Source organism: Vanacampus margaritifer, chromosome 8 (assembly GCF_051991255.1).
Source record: "Vanacampus margaritifer isolate UIUO_Vmar chromosome 8, RoL_Vmar_1.0, whole genome shotgun sequence".
NCBI lineage: Eukaryota > Metazoa > Chordata > Actinopteri > Syngnathiformes > Syngnathidae > Vanacampus > Vanacampus margaritifer.
Genome location: NC_135439.1, coordinates 18921211 through 18933644, shown reverse-complemented (window position 1 = coordinate 18933644; position 12434 = coordinate 18921211). Strand labels below are relative to the sequence as shown.

General features: G+C 40.5%; 2 protein-coding genes across 3 annotated transcripts; one reads left to right on the top strand and one right to left on the bottom strand.

Moving 5' to 3' along the window:
* Positions 1-6200: 6200 nt before the first annotated feature.
* Positions 6201-9611, bottom strand: tada3l (transcriptional adaptor 3 (NGG1 homolog, yeast)-like). 2 transcript variants are annotated; one of them, XM_077574027.1, is made up of 9 exons: positions 9430-9611; positions 8724-8970; positions 8363-8610; positions 7902-8007; positions 7689-7824; positions 7271-7374; positions 7085-7191; positions 6702-6893; positions 6201-6632 (listed from the first exon to the last, which is right to left on the bottom strand). In XM_077574027.1, the coding sequence occupies exons 2-9, from the start codon at positions 8931-8933 to the stop codon at positions 6440-6442; spliced, it is 1296 nt and encodes a 431-aa protein (XP_077430153.1). In that variant the 5' UTR covers positions 8934-8970; positions 9430-9611; the 3' UTR covers positions 6201-6439. The 2 variants fall into 2 exon arrangements, with proteins under 2 accessions (XP_077430153.1, XP_077430154.1); XM_077574028.1 differs by lacking the exon at positions 9430-9611 and adding an exon at positions 9334-9423.
* A 238-nt stretch (positions 9612-9849) lies between these two features.
* On the top strand, positions 9850-12159 carry arpc4l (actin related protein 2/3 complex, subunit 4, like). The gene is made up of 6 exons (XM_077574029.1): positions 9850-10063; positions 10470-10588; positions 10815-10926; positions 11138-11233; positions 11524-11694; positions 11770-12159. The coding sequence occupies exons 1-6, from the start codon at positions 10061-10063 to the stop codon at positions 11773-11775; spliced, it is 507 nt and encodes a 168-aa protein (XP_077430155.1). The 5' UTR covers positions 9850-10060; the 3' UTR covers positions 11776-12159.
* Positions 12160-12434: the final 275 nt, after the last annotated feature.

Genomic DNA, 12434 nt, shown 5'->3' with positions numbered 1-12434 from the left:
AAAAAAAAATATTGTCAAAAGGAAAGGTTTTAAGCTGTTTTCAAAGTCATTAATGTTTTGCTGTCTACACAAAACAAAACCGTTTTGCATTTTGTTCCCTCGCTGTACCCAATGTGAACGTAAAACCAAGGTATGAACCCAACCGTGATTTATAGCTCAGTGTTACACCACAAACGGTCACAGTTATAACCGCTTCTCAGTTCGCCACCTATACAAACATTACTGTTCAATTAATGTCACTCTGGCAATCAAATTACGGTTGACTGACGGCCATTTGGTGAACTCCACCTCTGGGATATACTCCAGCTCATCCGCGTCCCAAACGAGGACCAATATTGCTGGGCTAATGTATATGTTCCCAAAGATGACCTCTGCTAAGCGGACTTGTGTCAAACGGGGTTTCACAAGAGCTTTGACCTCTGACGTCCAAATGAACTAACACGCTGAGAGCACCTTTTCTCTCCTCCACCGGTGATTGCAGCAGTCAGACGGCGGTGCAAACCCACCCCCAAAGCCAGCTTGTAGCTTTAGCACCAATTTCTTTCAAAAGGGAGATAGTTAACATGAACTCGAATCTTTTAAACACTCGTAAAACTCATACTAAACCTTCGACTGAAAATGTTTCTTCTCTTCATGATATCCTGTGGTGACGTTTAGTGTTTTTTCGATACACTTTTAACTGCCTGCAGCTATGCAAGTACTGTAAGTGCTCTGTTCAAAATATGGTGACATGATGGAGTCCATTAAGTGCATTGCCATGGTAACAGTATAAGGACAAAAGTGTTGGTCATTACATACCTACAGGAACTGAAAATGAAAAAAAAAAATTGGTCTCTCCATTTGCAGCTATAAGGTCTTCCACTCTTCCATTCCTAATTATTATGTAATTTAATTTCCTCCACAGTTAGTGCACTTTGTCTTCATTTTAACACCTGTCCAACAAAGCAGTAGAAAACTGTCAGCAATGGTTCTAATTTTGCCGGCAACTTACAGGCAAGTCTTTAACTCATTCACTGCCATTGACGGCTATAAACGTGAAAAATTAATTTGAACTATTTCTATTAGTTTAACATTTTTCCCCACTTTTGTTAACAAGAGTATGAAAACCTAGAAAACAATTTTTATTGTACATTTAGAACAGATATAAAATGTGTGATTAATCGTGAGTTAACTAGTGAAGTCATGTGATTAATTAAATTTAAAAAAATGTATCTCCTGATGAGATGATTATTAGAAATTAGGGGCGTCAGGCGATTCAAATTTTTAATCGTAATTAATCGCATGACTTCAATAGTTAACTCACAATTAATCACACATTTTATATCTGTTCTAAATGTACAATAAAAAAATCTAGGTTTTCATACCCTTGTTAACAAAAGTAGAAAAAGAATGTTAAACTAATAGAAATAGCTCAAATGATTTTTTGACATTCATAACCGTCAATGGCAGCGAATGAGTTCACTTCCTTCCTGCAGTGAGCCGGCCCCAGACATTTGAGGTGAATCAGGCAAAAAAATAATCATTTGCATAGGAGTGTCCAAATTCCGGAGTCATATACAAAAAACATCAACTGCCATGCAAATGAGAAACAAATGCCATTCAAACCCATCCAAGGTAAAGAAGGACGAGAGAGTACTTTGACGCGCTGCCCTTGCCCTTTGGGTCATTCGTGCCTCCGACTTGAGGCTGTAAGGTCGTTCAAGCTTTAGCACAACAGCAGCAACAACGCTTTTACTGCAGGACAAATCATGACATCAGAATAGTGGAAGCAGCATTGAAGACAATCGCTCTCTGTGCAGGAGGTGAATAGCCGAATAGGCGCGACCCCGGCTGGACAGAGGCGCTTGTCAGTGGACATGTCGTCCGCGCATACACAATCTCTATTCAGCATGTGCTATTAGCTTGGAAATTGACATAGCATTTGGACAATGCGTTGACAGTCATAACATGTTAAATCCCTTTCCCTGTATGCGTCTCGCTCGTGCTATCTTGTGCTCATCTGTATGTATGAGTGAGGATGTTTATTTGAGAGGTTCTCTCTGTCCATGTTCGGGAACGCAGAGGCGGAGGTGGAGTAGGAGTAAAGGCCCCAAAGAAAGAGACTCAGCGTAGAAAACAAAGAGCTTTGCTGAGCAGAAAGCCCCCCTCGACTAACATGGAGATACAGCCAAGTACCTTAGTAACAGTAACAGAGGAGTGTGAGTCGTGTGACCGGTCCAGAAGTATTTGGACACTGACAGCGCTTTCTATAATTGTACCTTATACACTTACAATAGTGGGAAGTAGCAATGTTCTTTTTTTTTATTATTACTGCACTTATGCAGATTTATCAGGTATCTATGACGGCATATTAGGGCCACGTATAAATATATATATATTTTTAGAGGGGGTGTAATATTAGTATGTAATAAACACGCAGATTTGTGACATTATAAAGTGGCAAATTTGCAAGATTTGCGAGAAAAAAAAACCTCAGAAACTTGCAAGACGTAGTGTAGCTAATAACGTGAAGATTTGTTGGTAGTTAATGGAACAATCTTTATAAAATGAAAAGACAGGATGGAGAGGGATTTCTAAATTTTACTTGTTACACACGGCAAGTTACAGCGACAACACTTCCTGACCCCCTATCAGCTGACTAACACTAACCAATCAGAAGCTAGCAGACTTAAGGTAAATGCAAGTGAATGACAGCAGATTCAACACATCAATTTAGTGACTTGTACCCAACGCTTCAAAGTGCAAATGCTTAATATGATATGGTAAAGCTCTGCTAAAGCATTTACTATCTCCTTATTGCAAAACCCGTCCGAAAAGTATTGGCACAAACATCCGAGTACACGAGGTGTATTTCTCGCAAGTTTATGAGGCTTTTCGCACATATCTGCAAGTTTTTTTCTCGCAAATTTGCCACTTTATAATGTCACAAATTTGCAAGTTTTTTCTCATAAATTTGTGAGTTTTTTCTTACAAATGTGCCATTTTGTAATGTTGCAAATATACGAGTTTTTTTCTCGTGAATTTGTGAGTTTTTTCTAGCAAATTTGCCACTTTATAATGTCACAAATCTGCCCAAAAAATTCTCATAAATTTGCGAGGTTTTTTTTCTTGCAAATATACGAGTTTTTTTCTCATAAATTATTTTTTTTCCCTTGCAAATGTGCCACTTTATCATGTCACAAACCTGCAAGTTTTTTCTCGTAAATTTGCTCGTTTTTTTCTTCCAAATGTGCCATTTTGTAATGTTGCAAATATATGAGGGGTTTTTTTTGGGTAAATTTGTGAGTTTTTTCTCACAAATTTGCCACTTTATAATGTCGCAAATCTGTAAGTTTATGTTTATAAATTTGTGAGTTTTTTCTTGCAAATGTGCTACTTTATATTGTCACAAACCTGCAAGTTTTTTTCTAGAATTTATATATATATATATATATATATATATATATATATATAAATGTGAGTATTTATTTTTCTGACAACTTTTTTCTTTTAGTCCCCACATTTAAAAACATACAGTATCCAACAAGAGTATTGGAACGGCAAGGTTTGTCTGTTGTTTTTGTTGTATACTGACAACATTTGGGCTTCAGATCAAAAGATGAATATGAGACTTAAGTTAAGAATTCCTTTTTTTATTTCATGGTATTTACGTCTAGATGGTATTTACGTCAAGATGTGTTAAGTGTGGTGTGAGAAAGCAAAAATCATACAAATGTCGCTGTTGAAAAACTTACTCGGCCTAACTGCATCCATCCGCATAACCAAACCATATTCTAACGTTATTATGCCCAGCATACTTCAAGTTCAAATATTATACAGCAGGCCCTCCAGTGAAGAGCTCTCTTGTCCAAACAGCCATAAAGGTTTACAGGCTGCGACAGGGACAAGTGAAGAAGCGCACCTCATGGCTGAATTTCACATGGGCAGAAGTAAAAGGGTGGGGCCAAGACCGAAATGCAGAACCTCACAGGTCACAGCATTAGGGGGGGGAAACAAAAACAAAACAAAACAAAACACCTGCACTATCAAAAGTACACTTAAGAGCAGTTCAATGTAATGAAGTGTGAATAGTGAATGAGTGAGTATGTATGCTGTGTTTCAATACAACACAAAACCCACTTGCCCTTCAGCTGAGGTCTCATAATGACAACAAATACAACAAAGGCTCTGCGGGACTGTATACACATGCGTGGATTCTGGCATTCATTCACCTGGGGAAGATTCAATAGGTTTGTATTTTGAAAAAGAGCTTTCATGCAAATGAGTTCATGGCATTATGAATTTGCATAGAGGATGTTGGTCTAACAGGGAAGTGGCTAGGGGGTGGGGGTGGGAGGTCATTGTTGGTGTCTGTTTGGGTGTAAGCACAGAAGTGCGTGCAAGGACACTGAACATGTTTTTGTGTGTGCATAAACATTCAACCATTTTCTGATATAGTGGATTATTTAATTTACATTTAATAGTATAAAACTAAATATGGGTTAGATGCCACACATCAGCGTCGTTTACGGCCACTGATGGCCGCGTTCCAACACTCGCACCCCACCCCTGCGCCCCCCAAATGGGCGTCTCAACTCTCTGAAATGCTTCGCACAACTGAGACAAAAACACTACACACTCGCACCTGTCGACGGGAACGCGCAACCGAGGGGCACAAAGGCGGAAGCGCAAGAACTGGGACGAGGCCCACACGTCGCAAACAAGAAACGGAAACAAAGCTGATGTGTGAAAACCAGGAAGTCGGAAGTCCCGCCTCCTCCGTGGCATATACCCCAATGGATATGCCCTCTGCTTAAATGCCAGGCTTTTGTGATATACAAAAAAAAAAAAGGTAAAACATGTCATATTTTTTTCCACTATTAATGCGACCTATAATATGTACAGTTCTATTTAATTAATGTATTTATTTATTTTCACTCAAATTCAAGACCTCCAAATCGGAGACCCTGGACCTCAGTTAAAGAAGGGCGGAGCGCCCTCTACAGGTTTTGTGTGTGTGTGTGTGTGTGTGTGTGTGCTCACTTATGAAACCACATGATCTCAGTTGTTTATTCATACATCCCCGCGAATATTTATTTTGTAGTTGTACAGGTTCTAGGCATACTGTAGGTCACATTAATGGCAAAAACAACTACAAGTCTCAGAATGGATCAACATCTAACTGATACCAACCTCCTCAAATGTTGCAAAATTAGGGGGAAACAAATCCTACATTGTTAACATATTTTAGATTGTGGAAATCCGTCAGACAGTTTTTATGAAAACAAGTAAACGAAATGAATCTCCTTGCTAGAGTTTAGCCAAACAAATTGTTTGGAAAAGACACACATTTGGACAGAATGATCCAAAAAGCTTGAGGCTCGCAGAAAAGTTCAGCAGTCAAAAGTTTTATAGCAGGATAAAGTTCATGGAAACAAGAATAAAGTACCTTGGGGTGCATTACTCTCTGCACTGTGCAAACATAACGTCGCAATGTTCTGTGTGTCATAAACTGGCCTCCTGCAAAGATGAGCTATATTATGACTTCCTCTGTAGCCTTCATACACTGGGAAATTGTTTTTCATACACATGACTGAGCCTGTGACTTTACGACTGTGTTAACGTAAGCAATGTTACGTACGCAACGTTACTCCGTTGTAAAGCGAGGACCATTTTAACTGGTTGGATTAAACGGATTAAATAAGATTTGACTGCCATCTAGTGGTGTTGGAAAATATTTCTGTGCTATGCAATACGGCACTTTTCATGAAATGTACAGCTTTCAAAACCTTTCCCATTAAAGTACACATTTACATGTGTAAATATAACACTTCATCACTTACACCCTACAACATTTATTAGACATTTATCCATTGAGAGTGACTAGTGGTAGGCACATTACATGAAAGAGTCTTGATTCTTTTCTCTCACTTCTCAGATTGTTGCCATGCAGGAATTTGTAGTTACATGACCAGCACAGTTTGTTTTAAGGCCACGCGGCGTTACGGTTTGCACACCAAAAACAGTAAACTCTTTCATTATTTATGACAATTACTTTGTAGATTGCTGATCAACCTACATAAATGTATTGATGTTTGCTATCATCTTAAGCAAATGATATTTCAGTCAGTCAACAGTCTGTCATACTAAGTACGTAAGCTTTTCAGGACAGTTCTTAACTTTAAGAAGAAGAAAAATGAAAAGAAACGCTAGAATTCCTTTCATTACAACAACAGCTTTTAATTATTTATACAAACACTGATATGCATTGTTATGCCATCACAACAGACGAAAAAGCCATAGAAAAAACATCTTGACATCAAAATCAAATAAACGACAGAAATGCCCCTCCTCAAATGCCACCTGTAGGGAGATCCATCTTTTTAAGTTCCACATGCAGCAGTGCGTGACTGTAGTCCAAAAATTGTTCCTCACACAGTTTTTAACGTCTTCCCTTCCTTCAGCCATCCAGTAACTTAAGAATACTTTCCCGCTCCTTCAGAGCTTTCCATGCCTGGTCTTTCTCCTTCTTGGTTGGAGTGCGCTTCTTCTGTCTGGCTGCCATGATTCGCCGAAATCCCTCCATGACCTCATTGTCAGACACCCGGACTCTCTGCCTCAGCTCCTGTTTGCGCATTTCCTCTTTTGCCAACCTAAGAAGCAGAAACAAACGTAACCAGGAGCTTGACGAGTCTGTGGTGCCATTTTGAGATGATCCTCACCTGAGCAGCTCCTGCTTGCGGGTTTTGTTGTGAGCAATGAGAGCTTTGAGCTCCGCCTGCCTCTTCTGGAGCTCGACCAGCACTTCGTCCTCGCAGTCTCCGCCCGGACCGGGTCGCTCCTCCGAGTCCAGGATTCCTTGGGCAATCAGCTCCTCTTTAATCCGAGCTTCGAGGGAACGTGTGTGAGGTGCGCTACAATGGGAACGTCAAGATGCTTCATTTCGTTCACTTTAATGAGTGGACGTAACTTTGAATGCACCAATAGTGGGAAATTGGGTTTGATATCAGAAAAGGGAATTTATTACAGATTTTCATTTTTCGTGGAAAGGCTCAGTCCCAATCTCCACGACTCTTATGTAGTCTGAAGATGTTTTTCGACCTACCTAAAAGATTTCCCTTGGCTTCGAGGAGATGTCCCGGCTCCATCATTAGCATCCTTCCCTGCAATATCTGGTATAGGAGAATCCTCCATGGGGGATATAATATTCTCCTGAATGCAACAGAGAAGACATCAACGTTTAAACTTCCAAATACCGAAGCATGAATTTCACTTTCCAAAGTAGAATTACCTCGACGAGAGCCTGGAGGAGCCGTTGAGTGAGAGGGCCGAAGGGACAGCCGTCTTCCGGGGACTCATGCTGGGACTCGGACTTCTTCAGCAAAGAGTCCACATCTAGTAAACATCAGCCAAGTGCATAAACCCACCGTGACGTCACAACGCTTTCATGCTGCCTGCCTCTTTTGCAATTACAGTCATTGATGTGATGATTATGAAATAAGGGAAATATTTTTGCCAGTGGAGTAATGTGGAGGTTACCCTCAGTCAGGTCACACCAACTAAATGCATTTTACTTTTGTGTAATTTGGCCATAACATCTTGTCTTCATCATCATCATCATCATCATCATCATCCTCCTCCTCCTTCCCATGACACATCAGAGCAGGAATGTCTCATTTTACAGGCACTGGCAGCAAAATTCTTGTCACCTTTTGCGTCAAGCTCAGACAGCGGACCACCCAAAAGACTCTTCTTCTTGTCGTTGGCCCGAGCTCCTTCTCTCTGCTCCTCCAGCAGATCTTCCTGAGCCCACCGCTGTGAGTAGTGTTTCCCTAATGCTGGAATCTTCAATTAACACACACAGCACCAAAATTTAACACACTGCTCTTAACGTAAAGACACAGCATACGCAAATGGCTTACTTTAAAGTACTCAGCTTCATCTTCTGGTGGTTTTAGAAGTTCCTCAAGTAACCGAATTTCCTCATTTGTTATGTCGGCACAGTACGGCTCAACAGAAGCCCAGAATCTGGAAAGAGAAACGATGCAAGTTGATGACCAACTACAAAGACAATTGTTGCCGTCTTTTGCCAAGTTTGCTATAAAAAAAAAAAAGACCTAATGTTTTCTTCTGAGTTGAGAAGCACCAGAAAATGCTTTAGGTACATTAAATTATAATTTCTTAAAATGGTGAATTTTGGGTTTCGCTAAAAGTAAGGTAAAATCTATCAAAATTGCAAACTAAAATTATGAAAAATGTTCCTTGTAGTGAATCCATATAATGAGTTTCACTTTTTTAAACTGAACTACTGAAAAAAAGTTACGCTTTAAACACTATTTTAATTTATACTCCTGTATAATATATGAGAGAGATTATTACTGACCTGTTGGGGACATCGTTCTTCGGAGTGCGAGGAATGTCTTGAGGATCATCTGTAAATTCATATTCTTGGACTTTGGGTTGCAGGTTTTTGGATTTAGGTCTGCCAGGACCTGGACCTGGCCCGTGACTACTTTTGCCATCTAATTTCTGCTTCTTTGGCTTGTGTCGAGATGACGCGGCAGGGTCGGGGTCTTTTCCCATTTTCAGAAAGCGCTTGTCTCCCTTCTTGTCCTGCCAGTCCGTGAGGATCTGCAATGCAGGACAAAATATAATACCATTAAAATTGCGTTTGAATTTTCAATTTCTCTTTGCCGCAAGATAGTGGAAAATAGATGGACGGATGAGTTTATTTTCTTTCCCACCTGTCTCTGCTCCTCCAGAGCTCTGAGGCGACGGTTGGCTGAGGACAGGAGAGTCTCCAGCTCCAGCTGCAACGTGTCCAGCTCCTCGATACCAATCCCATCGTCCTCCGAGCGTCCCAGCACGGCCGTGTAGCGGGGACACACTTTGACGTGCTCCACAGGCTTGAAGTCATAGTACTTCAAAGGGGGGCAGTCCTTCAGATCACTCATGTTGCCGCTACCTGAGGCCTGCCTACCTACGAATAAACTGAACCACATGGAGAGAGAGAGAGAGAGAGAGAGAGAGAGAGAGAGAGAGAGAGAGAGAGAGAGAGAGAGAGAGAGAGAGAGAGAGAGGGGGGGGGGGGGGAGAGAGAGAGAGAGAGGGGGGGGGGGGAGAGAGGGGGGGGGAGAGGGAGAGGGGGATGATGAACGTTTACATTGTGTCTAACTTGTTTTGTTATTTTGTACTTAGAATTAAGTGTATGCGAGCAATGCTCGTTTTTCGCCCTCACGATACACGCAGGTTAGGTTTGGGCTGTACATCGCTATTCTGCAGGGCCCACACCGTGAATAGTGTATTAACATATATTTTAAAAATTTACCATTGTATTTACATGGTTGAACTTACACACTTTATGCAGTGGCGTTATGTCAATCCTTGAGAGATAGTAAACGGTATAAAAGAGTGATAAATCGGTGAATTTCTACATGCAGCAATACTTACAGTCAGAGAATGGCGTCCATGATGGAAAACTCCATTAACAGAAAAGGGGTCGTACAACTGTTGAATTCACTGAGATTACGACACCGTCACAATATTTCAGGTGGCACTTGAGACGACAATAAATAACTAAGTACGTTAAATTAATCCGGAGTTGTCCAGTTTACTGACCAGACACCCTATTTTAGGACATCAATGCCACATATTAATGGTAGCGTCGGATTAAACCACATTATGTTATGGTATGGTCTAACGATACACTATTTCCATCGCACACAGTTGAATTTAGTAGTTTAAAGCCACTATTTTGATTACTAAAACTTGCTTTAAGTGTTATTGTTTTAAATATTATTGCTGTGAAACAAATACAATCACGACCACTAAACAAATGTCCCCTATTCTTGCAGCCAAATGGACTCGTCGCTAAGGGAATGTTCGTTTTATAACTTCGTATACTCAAAACGGGCGGTGTAAAGAAGCTAGTCGTTAGACAAGCACAGTCCATAGAGCAGCCCACTTCCTCATAAAAAACTAAATTTAAAACAAGCACACCCTTTCGTTTCTGGAAATGTAGGGTTTACGGAAGTTGAGTCCCAGGCGTGGCTTAGGAACTTCCGTCTTTTACAGCGCAAAAATGGTAAGTCTTCTCTTCAAGTGTGTCTTCTTTACTTAGTTAATTTATAGTCGTGCGTTATTTGACAGCATCAGACTACAGCGACAGTTACATTGCTACTTTCATGTTTCAGCCACAAGTGGGGTTTTGGGAAAAAGTGCATTAGCACATATAGTGGTTTTCTCTTGTAGAATCAGTTTCCCCTCCCTTTTTTATCACTTAGCTTTTTCCTGTTAATTCTTATATATTCAAATCATTATTTGTATTCAAACAGTTATTATCGGGTTTATCCTCAATTGTATTCAACTCATTTACGACCTTGCTTTTTAAACGGTGACATCGCTCCCCTGATGCTGATGTTTTATGAATTTCATGCCATTTTGTTAAAAAAAAAAAACTGCAGACACTGAGTTTGTCCAATTGTCCTTAGACAGCAACTCTGCGTCCCTACTTAAACGCCGTGAGGGCCACCCTGCAGGCGGCCCTGTGTCTGGAGAACTTCTCCTCTCAGGTGGTGGAGCGTCACAACAAGCCCGAGGTGGAAGTCAGGTATGTCACTCTGCTTTGCAGAGGATTGCTACTTCTACACAAGTTTGAACCTGTGCAAACTCGCACATGGTAATCTTTGAGGGTGGAAAATGCTGGATGTGCATGCAAGATGTGAAACTGGCTTCTGCAAGCGCCATTGTTTAAATGAGAAGTTCAGCAATTGGTCATATATTTCATTTGAGACTTTTCATGAATATCTGATGATTGTTTTTGTTGTGGTTTACAGGAGCAGTAAGGAGCTGCTTCTTCAGCCTGTTGTGATCAGCCGCAATGACAAGGAGAAGGTTCTTATCGAGGGATCCATCAACTCTGTCAGAGTCAGCATTGCTGTCAAGCAGGTATTCATTTTGATGACCTTTAATGAGACATTGTACTTACCAGTTGTCCTAAAAAAAAATGTGGTGGTAGCACTTCACCGAATGAGTATTTAGAGATACACAATGTAAGTCGAGAGGAATATTGGATTGTGTTTGCCTTTGGGAGGCAATACAATTCTGCAGTTTTTCTATATCCACCCTAAAAGCAATTGTGCCATGTCTACCACTTCAGGCTGATGAGATTGAGAAGATCCTTTGCCACAAGTTCATGCGCTTTATGATGATGAGGGCAGAGAATTTCTTCATTCTGAGGAGGAAACCAGTCGAGGTAAGAAACGGGTTGAGGGTGGCCCATTTGCATAGTATGAGGATTGTTAAGAAAGTGAAAGATTAGACATTCACTGCTTCGCCTCTTCACTATACCAATGCTATTACACTATCCTGATAGAAATGACAGTTGCTGGGGCTTGCAAAATAGTGAGCTCTGTGCGAATTCTAGCATTTTAGAGAATGGTTGGATGGATTATAATGAATAATGCATCGATTCCCATAAATACTGTAAAAAATAAATTCCCGTGCCTGATGTTGTAATTGACAAATTACAACTTTTTCTTTCAGGGATATGATATAAGCTTCTTGATCACCAACTTCCACACGGAGCAAATGTACAAACACAAGCTGGTGGACTTTGTCATCCATTTCATGGAGGAGATCGACAAGGAGATTAGCGAGATGAAGCTGTCCGTTAATGCCAGAGCCCGTATCGTCGCAGAGGAGTTCCTCAAGAATGTAAGACAGAAGCATATGATGCGTCTTAAAAGACAGAATTTGTGGCATTAAGCAGTTTTGTTGTCTTTTCCACAGTTCTGATGACCGCTGGCTCCCAGATGAACAGCCAGCTGTCAGAAAACTTTGGGTGTAAACAATCATTGTTCCAGTGAGAGAGCAACACCACCCACCCATTTTTGACCCCATGTTGGCTTTGTCTAATGACTCATTTCTGTATTCATTGATATCAGTGACTGTATATAACGAAATACTTAGCAGTTTCAATTTTCTACCACTTAGAATAAATACCCAAACAAAGGCGGGTCCTTAAAGTATTAAACACGCTGGTGTCCTTGAATACAGAAACTATGGGTGTGTTCAAATGCAATTAAGTAGTTAGGTGTGAGTATTCAGTGTATGTAAGTTTGTCTTCAGATACACATGCGGAAAATGTTGTATAAAATAAATAAAGCGCCAATGTTTCTACCTTTTTGCTTGTCGTTTGTAGAGGAAATTGTTTTGAGATTGCAGCACAAATATAGGCTGGCAAGAAACTAAGATGATTAGGAACTGACCAAAAAAACTACTTTGCTGAGTCCCGCTGTCCCCTTTACATGTTGCATTTTTTAACCTCTTTTGGGTTGATTTTTAATGACACCTGAGGTAAGAGTCAGTTAAATTTAGAGATGTGTGGGTGAAGTTTTGTGAAACTTTGAGGCTTTCGTTCAAATTGTGCCGAAAAAGATTCCAAGCTTTGGTGC